This window comes from Podarcis cretensis (genome assembly GCF_951804945.1).
Source record: "Podarcis cretensis genome assembly, chromosome: 4".
Classification (NCBI taxonomy): Eukaryota; Metazoa; Chordata; class Lepidosauria; order Squamata; family Lacertidae; genus Podarcis; species Podarcis cretensis.
In genome coordinates, this window is record NC_137173.1 from 54472237 (window position 1) to 54494770 (window position 22534).

The 22534-nt window shown below is 40.2% G+C and overlaps 1 protein-coding gene across 2 annotated transcripts in view; it reads right to left on the reverse strand.

Moving 5' to 3' along the window:
- The window catches only part of RUNX1 (RUNX family transcription factor 1), a 186465-nt gene extending 168083 nt beyond the window's left edge, over window positions 1-18382 (reverse strand). For both annotated transcript variants that reach the window (XM_079974926.1, XM_079974925.1), the window contains exons 1-2: window positions 18236-18382; window positions 17917-18036 (exon numbers count right to left, since the gene is read on the reverse strand). In XM_079974926.1, the coding sequence (XP_079831052.1) occupies window positions 17917-17974 (58 nt within the window). In that variant the 5' untranslated portion in view covers window positions 17975-18036; window positions 18236-18382. The remainder of the gene's footprint in view (window positions 1-17916; window positions 18037-18235) is intronic.
- Between the last annotated feature and the right edge of the window lie 4152 nt (window positions 18383-22534).

Genomic DNA, 22534 nt, shown 5'->3' on the forward strand with positions numbered 1-22534 from the left:
AAGACCTCCAATGCAACTTCCGGTTTATATTGGAAGTTGCGTCGGAGATCGGGCAGGGCCTCAAACGTCCCTTCTATAAAGCCTCAGGTCTCATGGGGCCTTAGAGATCATGTCCAAGGCCTCACAATACCGCCAACATGACTTCCAGTTGCTGTCAGACATTGTGCCAGAGGCCTGGCAGGCCTTGGAGGCCACACCTAAGGCCTCGTGAGACTTCTGACGCAACTTCTGGTTTCTACAGGAAGTCATGTCAGAGGCTTCACAGGGCCTCAGATGTTACCTCGGAGACAAAAAATTGTGGGTGCCTGGTCCCCCAGGGCCCCCTATAGTTGGCGCCAGTGTGCTTGAACATGAGGAGAGAGACAGGGAATGGAGCAAGCACATTGATGCTTGCTCTCCTCTCCATACACATTCATTTAGAACCAGCAAGGAATACCTGCATAGGGCTCTGGCCTCTATTTAAGATTTAAGATTTAAGATTACAGGGATGTATAAACAGACATGAACAGGCACCTTGTTATTTATTAACAACAACAAAAACAGAGTCCACAATTCTAGGGAAAGATTAGCAGCTACATGAACTGAAATGAGACAAGAGTGTGTTAGCCTGGATACAACCTTAGTGTAGAGTTTGGTTATCTAGACATGTTAAAAATCGTTTCATGTCCATCAGATATGCACAGCATGGCTTCTCTGTCTATTATTTCCCTTTTGCTCATTTGTTTTTCTTTTCATGTTTTCTGCCCCGTTCTGGGTTTCTGCTTTTTTGCTTCAATGAAATAAAAGCAAAATGAACCACAAATGGTTTCAAACCAAGGAAGTGGGAACAAAAAGTGTGGTTGAATTTTATGAGCATTTTTTTACGAGTACTGTACTGGAAGAAAAATTGTGAACATGTAGGTGTTTCATTATTGTTCTAGATACACTGAATGTTGGTTGTACAAAAATGCCAGTAGATAACACTGTTAACAGAAAAGAAGTTAGCTGTAAAGAAGACAAAAAAGCAGAAACTTACTCTTTTCCTTTGCATATAGCAGGGGATTCAGAGGAAAATACCCCCCCCAAAAAGTCTGATAGAAAAACCTGTGCATTTAAGCACTGTTGACAATTAACAACATGTCAGAAGGATCTGAGATCCTTAAGATGTTGACACCAAACCTAAGCTTGTAGGAAATGCAATACAAGTACAAAATCGGCTCATTGCAACACTTAGACAGCATAGCACAGGCCTGCACAACCTCATGTCTTCATGAAAATCCACTGTTTTACTGCAATTTTCTCCTAATATACACATTTTTGCATGCATTTTTTCACATTTGTCCAGATTTTGCAATACAGTATATTCATTTTTGTGCACATTACTTGGCTAGAGAACTATATTGCAAAATTCAGACAAGCGCAAACATCCAAAGATGGCTGTGTTTTGGATACTGCAAATTAGTCAAGCTTTCCTTTAAATGTGCAATGAATCAAATTTCTCCCCATCCCTTTATACACCAGTTGTTTTCGTGATATAAACTTGCTGCACTTTGCAATCTACTGAAACATTTTCAATCTAGTCTTGTTAATCTTGTTTATCAGTTTTCCTACATGTACTAAGAATAAAACCACAGAAGGCATTCCTTCCAGCTCAATCTTTTAAAGCAGAAATCTTCTATGTCTAGAAGAACCTAGAAACATTACAATACTCATAAAATCCACCAACTACAGCATTCCCCAGCAACTAAATTGAGAATGGGACAATGTAGACTTCCTGATGTGTCTTATCTAAGTTGCTTCTAGCAAGCTTACTATAAATCATCTCTTCTGATCATTGGCTTCAAAGAAGGAAACCACTGACCTTACTTGCCAAGGAACCTTTTCAATGTGAAAGTGGTCATTGGAAAGTTTCTCTAACAAGCTTTTTTTAAAATAAAAAAGGTTTCTAGTATAGATAATATTTGTGTGTGCAACATTCTGATAAAATATTTGGAATAAGAGAGAATATTCATATAAAAAAATACCTATCAGGGAGATAAGTAACCCTGCCACAAGTTGTCATGGTTTTTTTTGGGGGGGGAGGGTGTTCTAATCTTCCCCTTGTATTAAAATATGAATCTAGGAATTCCAAGATAGAAGGAATATATAAAAATAAGATGTTTTACATGAGTTCATCTATATCTGCAAAGTACGTGGCATTTCCAAGTAACTTTGTTTCAGCCTCAGATTTTCTTCTGCTGTCCCATAGTTCTCTTAGTGTTCTGATGGATGCACAGAAACATTATAGGAGACAAGCCAGCATTAAATTTGATATCTTGAAAGGCTGCAGGATTGTCAGGAAAACAGAAATGAGGTCAACCAGCAAGATCTGTGGCCTAACACACAGCACTCTGTTCATCTCCATTCTGCCCTATCAGCAGCAAAAGGAGAAATGATTGTGGTGGCATTAGTGGTGTACGTGGCTTTTGCCTTCCCACAAGAGAAAAACCCATTCTTCTGCAGCATCGCTTTGTACATTATTCGCCAGCAAAGACATGAGGCGCTTCTTTAGCTACTGCAAGATGAAAATCAAAGCTGGAAATAAAATACCACAGCAATCCAAAAACATCTGGCGATTTGAAAAGAAGTTATTTCACACAGAGTGGATATTTTGGAAGAAGCCATACCAGGTTTACTTAAAATAAATTAGAATGTTGAAGAGAAATAGCCTAATAGTTTGACTCTTCTATAGAGGGTGGGTATACCAAGTAAAGTCATTTGTGCAGAATTAGTTTGGTTTGCATTTTAATGCCTAATTTCTGCTTCCTAAATAAATATGTGAATTGAAATGCAGCTTTCCCTATTTTTGAATTTCTCCCAATTTTGTGATGCAGCTGCCTTGTCAAAAAATGTGTATTAGGGGAAAGGGCACACAGAAATGAGTGTGCAAGTTTATGTAATATTGCACCAAAATGCATTCTATCAGGAAAAATTGCTAGTAAACTGAGAAAAGCTGAAGTTGACAGATTTGCTCATCCTTTCTTAGATTTCATTCATCTTATCCGTACTTATCCCACACTTCACATCAAAGGGATCCCAAAACAGCTCATAAAAAAGAATAGAAACAATTATACAGTCACCAATATGGTAAACAATTATAAAATAGCCCAAGAACAGTAAAACCACATATTAAAATCAGGGCCAAGTAAGGTTTAACATTTATTGAAATAGAATCTAAAAACATTTTTAAAGCTCTGGTAAATAAAGTACTCTTTCACTTGGCACTGAAAAGGTAACATGGTTGGCAATAGGCAAGCCTCCCTGGGAAATAAGCTCCAAAGACAGGGAGCCACCACATAAAAGGCCCTATATCCCAGGTCATCACCTTCCTCTCCTTGAGGCATATGATGATCCTTAGAAGAATATTTCTGTAGTGGTATGGAAATACACTTATCCATAGTGTTTTCCTGCACTGCTACACTGCTGTTTGAAAGCCATTTGTAGGTTAATTTGTAGATATTTTATTTATCTCCCTGCCAGGAAGGAGGGTAGACTGGAAGGTCTTGTGATTTACTCTGCCTTCATGGCTTTAGCTTCTGAAGGTTACATGGGAAGAAGCTGCCACAGAAACCCATGCCACTCTCTGCATACCTGTCACGGAATAAAAACTGTGGATTGTGAAAATAAAGGAAGGTCGAGTGAAGGTGCAGACCTAATTTACTTTTTATCACTGAAGGCAGACAAGCATGAATTGGCTGATTATTCTGTATTGAAAGCTAAAAAACAAATAATGCAAAACTCCTTCAATGCTTTCTAAAATAGCTGCTCAAAGTACATGCTGATTTCCTTATGTAAGCATTTTAGCACACCTTAGCCCATAACTCCTTAACAGTCCCTCCCTGCAAGAGCTAAAGGCCACCACAGAAAATGGACAACTGCATATATTCCTAACAAAAAAACGGGCAGGCTTCTGAATCCCAAGTCAAGAAGAGGATGAGAACTTCAAGATGTGCTTGAATTACTTTTCTTGTTGAATATTAAACAAAACATGTATGAAAAAGTGCTTCAGTTTATTTACTTGCAGAGGGAGAAAAGGCAGTTCATTTGAAAAGGCACCTGAACAACATTTGGTGGCTGAGTCAAAATGCTGGCTACAAACATGACAGATAAGCATGTAACTGAAAAAGTGTTGCAAACTTAGCAGCATGAAATAGCTGGGCTAAAAAAGCCTGAAACAGGAAAGACTCGCTGACACTCAAGCATATTTTCATCAGTACCTTGTAGGGACGGAACTTCTGCAAAAGCTGCTGAGGCTTGTTATCAGCTCGGCTCAGAAGGCTGTGGTTTTCTCACTCTTACGAACCTGCTATAACTGACAGTTGTTTTTCATTGAACAGGATGCCGGCATCTAAGGTGTCTCCTTCCCTAAACTTCACAGAAAGAAGCAGGGCGGCTCAGCCTCACACGCAACCATTTACTTGCTCTCAATTGCAAAAACACTTCTCTTAAGCTGAAGATGCAGCACAGATGCAATGAGAAAAACCCAGTAAATATGGTGGTTGTTAAAAAAAGGAAGCTGCCTGAGCAGTCTTTTAGAGATGCTAAAGCCTCAGATTTAAAAATATGGATGAATAGAACAGTCACACTCTTTAAAAACACAAGACAATCACAAGCATTAATTACCGGGGGAGCAAACTGTCTGTCATTATAACAGGCCCTCCAGCTCCCTGCACAGCCAATGGGCAGAGATGATGGCAGGTGTAGCCCAGAAACCATCTGGAGGGCTATTGGTTCTCCATCCAAGAAGTTGTCAAGAGTAGGCCTTTGCATGTGCTACACTGAAACACAAATAGCGCATCCTTTCTCCCTCTCTTGTTCTGTCACTGTGCAAGACCCTGGCAGTGACAACTTGGCTGCACCATGCCAGGGATGGGAGGCCAGTTTTTGTCCTCACAGCAATAACACCCTCAAGGGTAATACCTTATTCCCCTGCCCAATAAGACGGAAAGGCAATTATTCACTTACAGTAAAGCTTGGCTCTCCAATGTGTTGGGAATCCCAGCCAATGAGAATCAAGTCTGCACCTAACTGGGCAGCCCTGCCCCTTCCCTCTGCTTAAACCCCATTCTGGTTTTTGTATCTTAGTCACACTAGAGCATGATAAAACCTGGGAAATGGCTTTTATGTGTCTAGATTCCAAGAACAGCAGAGTAGGTTACCCACTGTAAAGGGTAAGGGCTTAATACACCTGAGTCCGTGAAGCTGTGTCTTTCTGTGATGACATTCCAGAATCTAAGTCAGTTGTAAGATAACTACCTACCACAATTTTCCATTTGATGTGAACAAATGTCAAAAATGGATCCAGGCTCAACATGCAGAAGGAGGCAGTGGTTATTGTACATCAGGGACCCTGATACTGGTTCGGATTAGGATTCGGCAGATTAGCACTTGTACTGTTTAGATTCAGCTCTTACTTCACGAATTTAAATTATTCCTGATCCAGCTCTTTAGTTTTTCAAAAGTAACATTATTGTTTACATTTTTAATAATGATTTCAAAGCTGGCTGAAAACACAATGAACCAGTAATTGCCCATTGAAGTAATTGCTCATGCCTCAGGGTTACTGTCTGTCCAAGTGAGTTTAAGGAGGTGACAGATCCAGAGTTACTGTTCCTTGTTATTTTTTCTTGTCACCTAGCTAGCATATTAACAACTATATAATTACTGTTAACCCAGATCACACCGTTCAGGGCATAATTAGCAGGGTGTGCTTATGATTCACTCCCCAACCTACCCATACACTTTTCCAAGAAAAAGGAACACATTTTTTTTTTAAAAAATTACAATTTGTATTTTTGCATGGATTGATAATGACAAGTAATAAGCATGAACAGTGAGTCAAAAAAATAACCATTTATTATAAAGTTATGAAAAATAATGTAATATTACAAAAAGATATAAATCAGACTCACATTTTAACACTCACAAAAGACAAGTAAAGCCCATCTTTTGTTACGTTAAATGACCACCCAAGCTCTGCTTAAAAACCTCCAAGGAAGGAGAGTCCACCATCTTCCATGCTTATGGAAACACACAATTGTTTGCTTCAGAGGACCTTCCCAGAAGCTGAGTCTATCTCACATTCTTGAAACTAGGCTTAGGGTCAAGTATCTATTTGCAAGCCAAATAAGTAACAGTCAATCAGATCAATGTACTTGTAGGGGCACGCAATGCAACCAACTAGCTTAAGAGCATCAACCATTGTATCCAATGGCCAAGATCTCGTACATTTCAGAATGTGCCCTTATAATCTCATTTTAAGAGAGCTTACTTCTTATCTTATTTTAAGATGCTAAAAGTTTGAGATCATAATCCATACATTACAAGCTTCAGATCACACAGCCTTAACACGAGGCTGTGTTTTGAGTACTGAAGGGATTTGAATCTTGGGTCTCCAAGTTTCACGGGACCACACCAGTGTGCAGCTGCCAGCCATGATCAGAGACAACAAGCTCTTTCCTCCCCTTGGATCAAAAGCCTGCTCCCAAATCCCATCTTGTCTGCCGAGTCCTAGCATTCGAAGTGCAGTATTGAGAGAAGAGAAGGTAGAAGAAAAACTGATGGTTTACTTGCATTTATAAGTCTAAATGTAAGTACCAGCAAAGAAATAACCTTAAAAATGTGCACGCCCAAACCAAGCCATCTTGCCATAGTAAACTTCCAGAAACACCACATCAAGGATCTCTGTGCGTCATAACAAACACTGAAGGCAGCAGATGAGATTAACACTTCTTTGCACGACATCAAGAGGAAAACCCCAGAAACTGACGGCCCTCCAGTGTCTAAATTTGTGTACCGTGACTTGTACAACACTTGCTAATCCCGCCTGACACAGAAGGGGGTTGTCACACCTGATCCATAACAGCAGTCTGCAGCAAAGGTCTGCTGCATTTGCTAATTCTGCTGGCAGGAGAGGGCTTTTTTGAAAGCTGAAAGTCGAGATGAAGCAGCCAGTGGAGGGGGAGGAAACACACACAACAAACCTCCAACCGCTTCTGTTTAACTAATGCTTTTGATCTCAAACTGCTGTGGTCTCGTCCCCAGCACAACAGCACACAAAAGCTCTGTGAACATGGTCTCAGAGGCAGCTTTGTGCAGGTTGAGGGCCCTACAGAAAGAAAGGAACTGTTATGGGAGAGTGACGGAAACAGGGAGAGGCAGGGAGTGAAAGGGGGGAAGGAGGCAAATATAACAGGAGCATCCAAAGGAGGCTTCCAGTCAGCAGGCGGCCTGAAACATAATCACCAGTTTATACAAGGGAATTTTAATTTAATAGATCTTGCAAAGGACCGGGGGTGGGGGGGGGGAGTGTGGGAGAAAACCTGATCTGAGGCAGTTCATCAGAAAAAAAGGGGGGGCAGGTTTTTATAGCAAACGCAATTAGCTGGTGTAGTTTTTATTTTCCTTCTTTTACTTCATACAGGTGTAAAGTGAAACCCATAAACCAATTTGTTCCTCTTGGTTTTAAACTAGTCTTCAGACAGAAATGCCCCTGAAATCAATGAAATGAACCAATTCACTGAAATGAATCCAATGAACCCTCCCGTAAGGTGAAATTTCAGAGACCACATGGACTGATAATAATAAATTTATCATTTCTACCCTGCCCATCTGGCTGGGTTTCCCCAGCCACTCTGGGTGGCTTTGAACAGAACATTAAAAACAGAACAAAACTTCAAATACAGTATTATTGACAACAGTCAAATTTGGAAAGTATTACATTAAACTTTTTTATTTTTTTAAAAGGTGCTTTTCCACTAAAACAAACCAACTAACCAACTGTATTACAGAATGGAAGACCTATGTTATATGATGTAATGAAATAACAACACTTGAGCACTTCTAGATATCTCTAAAGCAGGATCACTGACACCACATGTTATTGTTTTCAAAATTTTATGAACCAATAAGACATGTTGGAATGTTTCAGTCTGTTAAACATCTGTTATGCCATCTATCTATAAAGATGTATAAAGAAGCAAGTCATTGCTGGCTGTGCTGTGGTTGAAGAGAACAGAAATGCATGACCAAAAATTGATCTGGCGTTCTAAATGTGAATACACATGTTTCTAAAGACACATAAATTGTCTCTGTAAGCACTACAAGAGTCCTGCAAGGTAAGCCATTATTGTTAAGTGAAACTAGTGACTTGTCAGAGGCCACCTAGTCAGCTCGTGGTTGAACTAATATTTGAACCAGGGACTTCCTTCCTCATTGTTCAAAATCTTAACCACCGGTTCCTAAAGGTAAATGCTGGCATAGGTATTTAGGAATGAACAAACCATAGTGACACTGCCCTTTCACAGTAGCTCCAATCCTGTTGTCACTCACTACCTGAGCTCATTATTAAAGGGAATGCTGTTGCAAAAGAGACTTCTACAATCCATTCTAAAACACCCAGCAGCTTTGCACCTTTCCCCCAACTATTATTGCTGCTTTAGAACAAAGCTTCCCTTCCAGTCCCAACTTCACAGTTAATTATAGAAAATTCACTTCTACACAGCTTCTGCTGGCTAAGTCTTGAGAATTAGCCTGCATGTTGATTTTTTAAGTACATTGATGGAATATCTCACAATGGCATGCATCCTTTGCATGCCACAGATGTGAACCATAAAATTGATCTAAACTGTGATCAAGGAAAACGGGACGGTGACCACATTTTAAAGTGTGCAATACATTTGTCATTGGGATAAGATTTGCATCTGTGGCACCTTTTGGTAATGTGCTTGAAGCTTTAAAGCTGCTGTAGCAGGTGGGCGCCTCTCTCCTTTAAGGACCATAAAGAAGCAAATTAAAAGTTCAGGCAGCTACATGTTTTTACATTCTGCCATCATCAAAGAACTAAAAGGATAAGGTGCTTGCTCTTTATCAGAAAGGTCGCTGAAATGCTGAAACTGTTTGCTAAGGATACTGATCTTAAGCTGGCTTATGATATATATGGAAACCAGGAAAAATGTTTTGAATTTGGAGAAAAACTAGGATAGACAAATGAAATTTACTCTGCAATTAAGGACCCACAGAATTTGTAAATGTGTGTGTGTGTGTGTGTGTGTGTGTGTGAGAGAGAGAGAGAGAGAGAGAGAGAGAGAGAGAGACCGTGACCAAATATCTCTTTCTCAAAAACCCAAGGGCTCTTGCAGATCTCTGTGAAACAATACTGCCAAGTTTCACACAGCTTCACTTTCATGCTAAAGTGGCAACCATTGTCAAACTGACAAAAGACAACTTGTCAGCCACTCACAACTGCAGGTGTTTTCTGCCTTCCCAGATATCATCTAATATGAAGGTATTATTGTTAGCTCTCATGTCTGCATGAAATACACACTGCTGCTTTGTAATAACAATGATCTAGTAGTTACACCAGGCTCTACACAGCAATAAAAAAATTTAGTTGGAAACATATTGGTATTTTAATTTTTTAGCTTCAGTTCCAACTTTAAATCCCTTATCACATCAGGGGCAGGAATGCTGGTAACTGAGCAGCGGCGGACCAAGCCGATTGGGCGCCTGGGGCGGCACGCATGCCCTGCGCCCAGGGGCGGGGCCAGCTGCCCATGGGAGTGGGGCCAGCCACCTGCGGGGTGGGGCAAGCTGGGGCAGGACGCTCCGTGGGGCTTCCAAGGAGTCTGTCTGCCTCCTCTTACTCAGTCACCCTACAGCTGAGGGGGAGGCAGTGGGTGGACCATTTGGGGCAGTGTGGAGCCTGCGGGTGCCCGAGCCACCGCGTCTCTCCCAGGAGAGATGCGTGGCTAGGGTGCGCTGCAGGCCCCACAGTGAGTGCCGCCCAGCATTTAGTCACCCCCCTCAGTGGTGACACCCATGGCAGATCGCCCCCACCGCACCCCTCTTCCTCTGCCCCTGTAACAGAGGTCTTGGAGGCTCTCATATAATACACACTGAGGGAAGACAGAGGTTTCCATGAGATGACCATCCAAATTTGACACAGATGCCCTGTACAAGGATGGATACATTGCGTCTAACAGTAACTTAGGTGTAGTGGCACTGAATGACCAGGACTGATGAAACAGCAAGGACCAGCAAGATGAACAGGGAAGAGAGGATGAGACACTTTTGTGGGGGGGGGGGCAGGGAGTACACAGGTCTGAAGTGGCTCAGGTCAGACCTATATGGTTCTTTACCTGAAGCGGCAGTCAGGATACCATTTTTCCCTTGTTTAACTGTAGATTTCATCTTGAGTCTGTAATTGTACTGGAGAGAAGTGAGCTTAAATGTGCAATTTCCAGGAGACAATTAGCAGGTGAAGGAAAACTTAACCACTCTCTCTTCTAGCCCGCCAATATATCCCTGCCCAAACATTAGCATTACAAAGACTCCTGGGCTGGTTTTGTAAACTATAGTTCCATGGTGAATCAGAATCCTCTTCCCCCAGCAATTACAGTAAGTGAGTAAAATGGTCACATTCCAGCAAGGCAAAAGCACTCAAGGGCAGTGTGGAGTATGGCTGGTGAATGGCAGGGCCTGGGGAGAATCCCAAAGCCTAGAGAGAAAGAGGCCTGGATGTGCCTGAGGTTTTCCCCCTCAACCCTCTAGAGTCTCCCAGCTGGAGTTCCTTTAACCAGAGACAAGGGAATGTTATGCATGCAGAAGCCATGTTGTACCACTGAGCTGCAGCCCCTTCTCTTTAGGCATAACACCAAACCCAGAGACAGTTTTCTTCCATTGATAGTGGCAGGACACAGAGCAAATAATTATGAATTAACAATCGTCATTGAGCACCGGAAGAAAATGTGCCACCATTTCAATGTTCAGACACTGATCTAGTTTCCGGGCCTTGTCTGGAATACTTAGTTTTACCAAACTAGCACATTGTTTTCTTTTTGATATTTTACTCCCTTCTTTCCAGTAATTCCTGTAATGGCTCTTTCAGAGGCACTCAGGCCTTCACAATGAAAAAGGGAGCATCTCTAACAGTGAGAAGACTGTGTAAAAACCAGACATTGTGCAAGCCTTCTCTCCCCCCTTCCCCCGCACACCAACCATGCCAAGCCTTTTATTAGTTTCGCCAGTTCAATTTCCTTTCCACAAGATCATTTAGTGTTTTTCTGAGTAACCCTTTCTTTCATTTGGATGCTTAGCACCATAAAACAGGGATAAATGTGCCTTGTCGCAAAGTTATCTGTTAGATTATCGCTAGTTTAGAACCTAGAGAAAAAGATATAGGACAAACAACAATGGTCCATTGACTTAGGTTAGGTTGTCCTAAGGGCTGTGATTCAGCCTTTGCTCCACAACAGTGGTGGGGAATCTGCAGCTATGTTTGATCCAGCCTGTGGATCAAACAGGGCTCAGCAGACCTCCTCATTTGGGTGAAAACTGTGCTCACCTGCCTGACAGCTGATGTCATACTTGATGTCAGGGGTGGGTATGGTGAGGGCTTCAAAAGAACATTCAGAAGTTTTAAGTGGGTTTTCCAATAGGCTTTCCAATAGGCCACACTGAGCTCTGAAGTCCTGACAATTAGGGCATTAAAGCAAAACATCTCCTGATAATCACAGTGGTGTCAAGTGACTGACTTGTTGGAGTCCCCACCCACCTATCAAATTTGGCCTGTCAAGGGCTGGGGAGATAAAAGATCCAGCCTGCTGGCCAGAAATGTTTTTCCCCACCCTGTTCCATAACAAACTTCCCATGTGACCTTGGATGGGTCACTAAGTTTCTATGATTCATTCCAATACTCTTTAAGTAAGGATGACAGTTTTTCTGCACATCATGGATGGGGCTGAGATAATGCATGAATGTGTTTTAGATATCCAGATGCTGTGTGGGAGTTTGTGTGTTGCAGCTGCTCACATACCATTCCAGCAACATTAAAAAACAAAAGATTATTTGGGTAGCATTGGCAGTGTGGGTGTTGCAGCATAGGGCCAGAGAACAACAAGAGGGCAAGAGATAATTTCATCCAGTTTCAACAGAATTTGCCTCCTGCATTTATATACCATCTTTCTGCCATATTACTCAACATACATTTTAAGCTGGATACGCGAAGAAAGTTTCTAATGTAGGAAGAGCTGAACCGTAGCTCCACATTAATGGATAATTGAAAGGAAGTCTAGACAGACACCTGTCAATATTGTTATTTTAGCCTTATGTTTCCAGGTCATCAAGAGTCTGCCTGTACTTGCTTAGATTAAGATGCTTAGGATACGCACTGTGGATAATAATATATTAATTTAATCAGCTGCCATCCATAAGGATATTTTGAAGGCTTTTCAATAATGTGCCCTTAGGGATTTTGGAGGACATGTAACACCAATGCTGACTAAATATTCTAGAGACAAATGTTCCTATGAGTGGGCTGGATTCTGCATACTTGGAGAAGTTATTGAGTGAGTCACATTTGTAGGAATTAATCTATACAAATGAGTTAGGTGTGCATAACAATAAAAGCCTCATTATATCCCACATGTTCAGAATTATCATTCGTTACTACAGGATTGTATGTTTTCAGATGAAATATCAAATATCTTAAATTATTTTTTAAATCTATGATAATTCTATTATTGTCATTCAGTGTATTCTTTGAACCTAGTTTTCCCCCTTGAAGCATGTTTCAAGTCCCTGACCTCAATTATCCATGCCAAGGAAAACTGCTTATAATAATGTGTTTATTAAGAGAGATTTGCAGTTAAATGCTGAAGCATTTTCATGAGGATTTTTTAAAGGAAAATTTGCAAGTTGCTACAGAAATGTGGAGAACCAGATTTAAGGAGTAAGAGAGAGAGAGAGAGAGAGAGAGAGAGAGAGAGAGCTGAAATAAACAGCTCCTTTCAAACCTACTCAGGGGTTGGTGAGAGTAATGTCTCTAAATTTACAATACCATAATCCAGTGATGAAAGAAAAGAGAGTTGCCAGAGTGGTGGTGGTGGTGGTGGAGGGAGGCAGAGGTATGCTGTGACTGATAGTAAACAGGGGGAATGATTTTACTTGAAAAGAAAAGAAAAAAAAACCCATTGCAGCTTATAATTTTATCGAAATTTTCTTTTAAAAAAAACCCACATTTTTAAGTTGCCGGTAAAAAGCCGGTAGACCAATATGCCTGTGATGTGGCAGGCTTTATTCATTCTGGAAGTGCAATGATGCCTGCAATTTTTTTTCTGCTTCTGTCAAAAAAAATAATATAGCCCTTTTTTTCATTTCAAATAGTAGATAGAGGTAGCTGGGAGTAAGGCAGATTTGCATGGTCCTCGAACTAAATCAAGAAGCCTACAAGTACCTCTGGCCATGTTGTTCATGTATTTTAATCCACAGGTTATTAATTAGACGGCAAGTGTTGCACAATGTGAATTGCTGGTGATACAAGTGCCTGTATCTTTCAGCAGGAAATTGCAGCAGTCCACTTCCTATCCCTGCCTGTTCTCACCGACTGTCAGATGTATAGCAGATAGCTCTGTTAAGCTATAATGAAGTTCAGTGGTATTCTTTAAGTTTTTGGGTGCTTCCCTGATGGAATGTTTAGAGTAGATCCATTTCTTGATCCAGACCAGTCCCTGGCCTCTGAGTTCAACACCTCATACCTAACCTTTGTCAGGAACTGAACCACAAATGTGTGTCCCTTTATCCAAGTCAGTGGATAACACTGCTGTAGTCTTGGAGAGGACATTTTTGAGTCTTGCTTCTTCTCATAGCAAATGCTGCCTGTTGCTTGCTTACCCACACTGCACTTTATTATATTGATCATCATCATCTTATTTGTTGTTGTTGTTGGTTTATGTTTATTATATCAATATTCCACCTTTCTCAAAGCAGCCTACATAGAGTTCTTGAGCAACCTTCTCATTTTAAGGCAGATATGACTCTGCTTAGATACATCAAAGTAGCAGTACTGAGTCCTAAAGACCATACCCTAGAATCTAACTCCTCTTTACACCTGGTCATAGAAAACATGGGCACAATTCAACCAACACTAACCATTTTACAATCCTACTGACAGAAGACACATAAGCAATGGGATTTTAAAAGCATTTGATTCCCCGTTTGTATCTCTTGACATGACCCTAACAGCTGTGGCATTCAGAAGGAGAAAGCGGTGCTCAAACATTAAGGCTACAATTCTATGCCAATGCACCAGGGATGAAACCCAATTGAACTCAGTGGGACTTACTTTTGACTAGACAGGCATAGGTTTGCTCTGTTTGCTGTCTCCAAGAGTTCAGAAAGTTTGTGGCAATAAATTCATATTTGACACAGGATAGCTAATTTTTATGTATTCATTCATTCATTCATTCATTCATTCATTCATTTATAAAAGTATGTACCACTCTGTTACAAAATATCAGGTACACAGCAATATAAAACCATTAAAAGCAGTATGGTGGTTTTCCTCACCTTCAGATTATTACAGTAGTGTTTTTTTTTCCCTTCTTTGGGGTATTAAAGGTTTTTGTTTTTTTAACCCCATTGCCATACACTTGTTAGTGAAAAACATTTAGGAAGCGGAATAATTCATAATTTTCTTTGTACACAAATGAATGTGTGATTTTTGGAGAAGCCTAGGTCTCCCAAAAAGAAATATTAAATAGATTTTTTGTTTCTTTACCTAGCAGTGTAAGGGAGGACCTGGTGTGGTGTGATAGAAAAAGGGTCATATCCTTTGTGGTGTACCACATTCAATTAATACGACAAGCTTTGTGATCCTGTCAGTTTTCACAGAGGGTGGGACCAGTGTTTGCTTCCCCACTCCTCTCTTTTTGTCCAAATTTTCACAGAGTATCGTACTGAAAAAGAATGATGGATTTCCGTCCTACAGGACTGCATGGGCTGATAAAGTGAAATCTATGGCAGAAAACAACTTGTTTTTTCCACCCTTTAGGCCATAATTTTAGTTGAGAGAGAGAGAAAGTGTAATAAATTTTGGCGGGAAAAATAACCAAACCATTTTGGACATTTCTAATGACTAGTGTGTATAAACACTACTGAGAAATGGTGGTGAGAACAATTTGACTGAGGGAATGATTATTTTTCTTGCATCAAAGCCTAGGTATTTGTCAAGTCAGGTCTTTTGAAATTGTCTGAAACTCAGTAAAAGGAGGAAGCAGACATACACACACCACTTTTGGACAAGACTTGAAGTCTCTCATATTTAAACCTCATTTATTTCTATTAATCAGTGAAAATAATGAATACATTCACTACTTACTGAAGCTATCTATTGCAATTAAGCTCGCATCCTAAAATATAGGCAAAACAAAACAAAATGTCTGATTTAATTGCTCAAAACAGGTCCTGTTCTGGAACTAAGGCCTAGTCCAGAGACTCAGAATGTGGGGGCATAATTATGACTGTGGGGTGGATTTGATGCTTCAGACTTTCTTTTTAATAATCTCACATAAAAAACCCTGTAAGCAAAAAAACTAGGGTATCATGCATGAAATTCTAGCCTAGCATGATCCCTGCAATGCTTTTTGCTGTCTCTGTGCCATCGGCAGCCAATGTGCTTTCCTCTCATCTCTATTTGTAAGATCAGAAATCACTTGTGGTTGATGTGCAATCTATGCTGCTAATTCCAAAGATCATTTAGCAACCATCTTGGCTACCACTCAGTCTAAACTACTGCTGAGAGTGAAGGCTAATTCTGCAGCTGTTAGGGAATCACTTGTACTTATGTTCAGAGGGTAAAGTGAAAACAGAAAGCATACAGGAAATTTACTAAGCAAAGCACATGCCCAATACATGTGCTTATCAGACAGTACAGCAAATAGATGAGAAGATCACAAATGATGCTGCAAGATGTAAAAATATGAACTAATGAAAGTAAGGGGCACAGAATATTTCCCGCTTTTATGGGAACTGTCCCCCAGTAGGACCAAGATCAACTGAGGAGGGAAAATGTTTGAGCTCCTCACAATTTTAATGGTTCTCACTCAGTTCTGTCACCTCTCAGGTGGGCACCAAGAGAACAAGGGAGGTGTTCATGGTTGAGTTCTGACACCTCTTTTTCTAGAAAAATAGCACTGGTTCTCACACAAGGCAGATTTCCAGCCAATTTTGCACTTGGAATCTATTTTTAGTATGCATTCTCTACGTTGGAACACAGGATTGGTCTGGTATATAATAAAATGATTACACTTAATTTTGTAGAAGAACTGTTATGCCTGCTTATGCTAATGGAGAATGAAGGCCCTAATACATGCCGTTTCAAATTTGTTTAAACTTTATCTACTCATTTATGGTTCTTTTCCTGTCAGAGTTCAAGAACAGGCTGACTATACACTACTATGTCAAGTAGAGCACTACAGGGTTCAGTCTTTATTACATTCCAAATGAATAAAATTTCCTCAATAAAGCCTTCCTGTCCTGTAGATAAAAGAGCAAATAAACATTTGGATGGGCAAAAAATAAAATAAAATAAATGAAGCCAACTACACTCAGGAAGACCCCTTGTTATTCTACGAATATTGCTTCCTTTGCTTGTTAGCAACCCAAAGGAAATGAGTCGGGGAAGATTAAGCAGTTTCTCAGTCCCCAGCCTTGCTACTAAAAGATGTTTCAGAAAAAGAAAAGGTGTGTGACTCACCCAGCTCATAATGATCTGGTTGAGCTACACTATCCTCTCCTGCCAGTAAAATGTTGCTTAAAACCTTTGTAGTCACAGAGTCAAAGAAAAGCTTTTATAGCATTCTTCTCCCCTATGTTCACCCCATTTCTAATCCATAAGGGAGCAATGCTCCAAAGTGGCTTGTTGTGACGAAGCAGCTTGCAACCCTTCCGCATTCCTTTGCATGCTTATTAATACAAATAACTGGTGACTCATTTTGACACTCCTGAGGCGGCCAAGGAGTTTGCAACGCTTGTGTGCACTCTCTCTCACACACAAACACACACGCATAAACAACCATGCCAACCACCACCAGCATGAAATAGCTAAGAATTCAATTTATAAAATTGCATTTATTATAACAGGCATTTTTTGTCAGGAGTACTGCTAGAATAAGAATAACATTCTTATCATATTGTATCACTCTTATCTCGGAATGCTACTGAGGAAACTTCCTGACAGCCTATTTCTTTCACAAGTTAACTTGCTTACTAATAAGGATTTATCACAATCAAAACATCTGTTTTGAGGATAGTAGAGCTAGCAGAAAACTTCAGTCAGTATTTGTATAGGACATTGTTCCACAGGTTGCTTTATTATTCCGCACCTCTGGATGGTTCTGAAAGCATCTGCAACAAATGATATCTAAATACAGAAAGCAACACAGCTTTCCATGCAATAAACAAGAAATGCATCAAATTTGCTTCATTCTACTCACTGTGCAGTGACTTTTAACACAGTGGGAAGTTAAGTTCCTTTTCTATTTTTAAAATGTCTTAAATGAGTGATTCCAACAACCTGATATTATTCATGCTCATTCAGATATAAGCCCCACTAATTTTAATGGGATTTATTCCTAGATAAAAATGCATATGCGAATTGTAGCCCTAGGCTTCTTCCATTATTTGGACTGGTACATAAATGGAGCAACAGCTCAACTTTGTTCCTTATTCATATTAGTCTGTGATGCATACAGTGTGCTACCGGCTATTTAAATAAGTGCTGTTCCAAAGCACTGACTCCACCAGCACAGCTAAACTCTCCTTTGGTGGTTTTTGCTTCTGCTTGTTGCATGCAATTTGTATGATTTGTAACAGTCACATTCACAAAACAGAGCACTGTTGATTACGTACTGGTGACTTGAACAACTGAAATGGGTGCTCAGTACAATTGCTCAACAGAATCAAGCTGGTAATGCATTTACATTTCAGATTTTATTAGAATCAGAGAAAATAATCATGGAAAAACATGTGCTCCTAAGAGCTTCTTGAAAAGTGCAAACATGCATTTTCCTGAACATGGATGAGTCAAAAAGTATATTTAAAAGATTGAGTGGCACTTACCTCGCACGAAGCACTGCTGGTAAGAAGGAAATGACTCAAAGAAGCTGTTTGAAGTCATGGTTTCCTCTTTTAAAAACTTATTTTCTTTTTTAAAAGGGGGCGATATGTTATTTCTTTTACCTTGGGAAGTAAAAAATCAAGAGTGGTCATTATAACAAACTCCTCTGCCATTGCACTTTGCATGTTTGTATCTGCAAAGTAAAATAAATTCAGTCATAAGAGTCTTTTTCTCTCACACAACCACTGAACTGTTTTGTAAAAGAGAGAGGGAGAGAGAGACAGAGAAATAGCGGATCACTTGTGGTTTCATGATGCTTACCACTCTATGAAACTCTTGTGGTTTGCAGTCAAAATGATTCGCCCTGCCTGCTGACCAATATCCCGGACCCGCTCTTGTGTGACTGCCTCTGTACCCAACTTGTGGTTCTGTGGTTGTTTATGAGGCCCAAAGAAGTGTTTCACACAACCAATATTACAAATTTAACCGTTCCTCTTTCCACAGCCTCTTTCAATTGGCTCTTGACAATCACATGATTTCAGTGATGTCAACTAAAAAAAAAGCATTTTGAGCAATGCTCTTCCCACACCACCTGCCTTCCCCTAGATTCAGCAAAGAAACAGTATGCAGAGAGACAGAGACACAGAAACAGGCTGAGCCTGACTCACAGTCCTTGTTCTACAATTGGGCTTTGCTGATTAAGGACAACTCTGCCTTGTTTTTGCTTGTGGTTGCTGGAACTACTGATTATTTTCATAGATATTTCATTGCTGCTTATTCAATAGTAATTCAAACCCTGGCATTAGTCTGCTGCTGAAAGAGGATGTATATGGCATCATCTAACATTGGAATCACTTTTCAAAAAGTTCAGCAGGTGGGCAACTGGATTTTTTTTAAAGGCAATAATAAGTCAAAAGAGGATAAAATGGATTAGCTCAACTGTTACCCCTTTAGGACAGCCAGAAAATGTCAGGGATCTTATGAATGAATTAAAGACTGGCATAAACTTTAACGGGTAAGGATTACTGAGCTCTTTGAAAACTAAAGTGCTAGATGAATAATAAAAATTAAGAATTGTCATGATCTTGTTATTTTTATTGGGGTAGAACTTTTTTGTAGTTGAACCCTTCAAAATTTGAGTTACCTTCTTGTTTGGAAATTATTCGGCACTTAGAACTTGATATTCCAAATGTATCTTTCCTTCCCATAGAGCAGAAAAAGAGAATAGTTTATGCCTCACCATGTGCCAATGGTAAATTCTAAAGAAAGAAAAGAACCACTTAAGAACAAAGATGTGATTGTTAGGCCAGTTATTAAGCACCTTAGTCACTGATCCGTACACTTCACTGCAGCCTTTCTCTACTTCAAATGTGAAATCCTGAGGATTTTCCTCACACCTGTAGTAATTTTTAAAGGCCTAACACACAGGAATATTTTAAACCATTAAGCATTTGCCAAGCATTTGGTTATAAAAGAGGCAATGAACCAGTTCAAATAGGAGTGATCCAGCAGGATGCTTCTTGCTTTTTAACTTTCTGCTGAAAATGACATCCAGAAAAGTGAATTTCATGGGGTTGTGAGAATGATCAAGAGAGTAGATGGTAAGTTGTTTATGAGGCAAAACTAAATTAAGGAACCAAGCTACAGATATGAAGATGGAAGAGAGAAGAGACATGGTGACAATTTTAGGACACTTTTTTTTAATAAGGGAAGGAATAGGAAGAGTTGCTTGCCTTATCCCCTGACAGCATAGAGGATAAAGCTATCAGTGGCTATTAATTCTGATGACTGGATATTACCTCTGAATTCCAGTAGCTGGAGAATATGAGTGGGTGATAGACTGTAGCTGCAATGGTAGATGGAGAGGTTGGGTTGGGTTGGGTTGGGTTGGGTTGGGGCAGAGAGAGAGGGAGAGGTGAGGAAGGGTCCACAACAGCCAGGTACAGGGTTTTGAAATTAGACTCTTTTTTGCAATTTCCCATTTTGTTTTTTCCTTCAGTCTGAGATAACATAAAAGAGTCCTCCTGGATCAGCCCAAAAGCCACGTTGTCCCACATTCTGCTCTCACAATGGCCAACCGGGTGCCTGTAGGCGTGCAACTGGGTGCCCCCCAATTATAATTCCATTACTCTGGTTATCACATCATGCTATAAATGCTTGTCACTGCTGAGCTTGTGGCACAGATCCTGTTTCCCAACACTGCAAGAGAAGGTCGTGGAGGTGCGTCATGAGGGAGGAGTTGAGGCCGGGTTCCAGCATTTCTTTTGGGATTCCTTCCTGTCATGGGGCTTTCCCACATGTCTGAGAGTTGATGGTGTTCTTCAGCCCATTGAGGGAGGGAGGGACATCCATGCCTGACTCTAGCAGTGTGACCCTCTGCAAGAACAAAGGTGGCCACCACAACTGTAGTCTGTCTCAGTGACATCTACGCTGCCTTGGTCATGTTGACAGAATGGAAGATGGCAAGATATCTATGGGTGTACTCTATGGGGCGCTGACTTCAAGCACCAAGCCTGTTGGCAGACCAACTCTGTGTTACAAATCTGCCTTCAAACATGATATGAAGGCTGGCAACTTTAACTCCGCCATTTTTTGTTTCCTTGTTTCTACTGTGAATTGATAATTTCCTCACAGAAAAAGCACACCATTGGAAAGTAGTTAACATCACAATCTTTTTGCTGTCTCTGATTGATAGGGACATCCTTGATTTTAATTCTGTAATGTTTAGCTCTCCAACTAACTCCACTCCCAGGCCTGCTTACACTGAAGTAGATTCCACAGACGTTAATATGACTTATTTCCATGAAAGGATGTTTAATACTGGAGATGGTAGTCCTCATTCCTCTTGGAAAGTCCCTGGTAGTCACAACTGTAGTGTCTGGCAAACTGAACTTTAAGGAATTTTTGCTTGTTGGCTTCCCTCATTCTGATTCAACAGTGGCAGGAGGAACAGCTGCTGCCAATATGTTGGCTACAGGAGCCTGGTGGGCAGGGCATTAAAAACTCAGTCTTAACTCATCTCTTAATAACAACAAGCCACTTTCCAATTGCTAGTTCCCCTCCTTCTCAATGTTCTCTTCTCTAAGCTTTAGGTACACCCAAATTATTTAGTGTACCCACTGAGTGGCAGACACATATGCTGTATTTCATGTCATGGTTATATATGCTTTGATAACTTCCAGTGTGCAATACTGTCACTACTGGACTACTGTCTATGTCAGCCTGCCCTTGAAAAGTATCTACCAACTTCCATTTATTCTTCATGCTTCTGTTACGGTAACGACTAAAGCCAGCAGGACAAAGCATAAATGTCCAGTTTTGAACCATCTTAATCAGTTCCTATTCATTTATGGACCCAATTCAAGGTGCTGGTTTTTACTATTAAACCCCTAAATGGCCCAGGAACTGGTTACCTTGAGGAATGATTTCTACCACACATTCTCTGTTGTGAACTCTGGGCTACTTCAGAAATCCTGCTTTATGTCCCTTGACCAATTGAGAACACGGGAGATGGGGCCTTCTCCCCCTCCCTGAATTTTATTAAAGTTTGAAGAAAATATACAAAGCATAATATCAAATATTATCAAAGACAAAAGACTAATCTAAATAAAAACACAGACTAAAAGGAGGAAAAGAAAAAAGAAAAAAAAGAGGAAAGAGGAAAGAAGGAAGGAAGGAAGGAAGGAAGGAAGGAAGGAAGGGAAAGAGAACTTCCATTTTTTATTCTGCCAGCTATGGATAGAAAATTATTCAAAACAGCCCCTCCAATATAACACCCAACAATTCCACTTTCTATAAACAAATATTTTATTCATTTCTTAAGGAGTTTCCAATCATTAGTAAATCTGGACAATTATGGAAAATGGGGCCTTCTTAGCCATGGAACCATAATTGTTGATTTACTACTAGGTAAAAATATGTCTGCTCTGGGACACTGATTGTATTTTGACTTTGTTTTAATTTCTGTACTGCTGATAGAGATGGAAACAGATATTTGCTGATTGCTACTTTTATTTAATGAGATTTTTGCTCTTGTTTTTTGTTGATTTTAAAAAAAGATTTTCATAATTTTCTGACAAAGGAAGAAAATTTTGCAGGCCAAAACACCTGGAGGGCACCTGGTTGAAAAAGGGGGTGTCAACCCATCAAGAAAAGGCCTTTCTCCGTGTTCCCTCAAGGGGCTTTCTTGTTTCTCACTGCCAACCTATGAGAGTGTTGGAGATACGTGCAAATGTGTATGTGAATCTGGTCTTGGGTGTTTGATTTTCGTTGTTGTGTATACTGTGTATATACGGACAATGACAATAAATCTATCTATCTATCTATCTATCTATCTATCTATCTATCTATCATCTATTTCATTACTTTTGAGCTTCTTTTGCTCAGCTGCCATTTCAACACATTTTTATTTAGGAAAGCCTTTGGAAATATCGCATTGGCTGAGTTTGAGTTCCTGATTTTGATGAGATTTCTTCATGCTGTTGCTAGGCCTGTTTGTTGTTGGGGGCTGGAATGGCTTGGCTTTTAATGTTCTGTTTTGGGTCCGCTTTTAATGAATTCTTGGTGCCACATTGAGGTTTTCCTTAAAATACAGAAGCCACCCACACATTCTCGAAATAA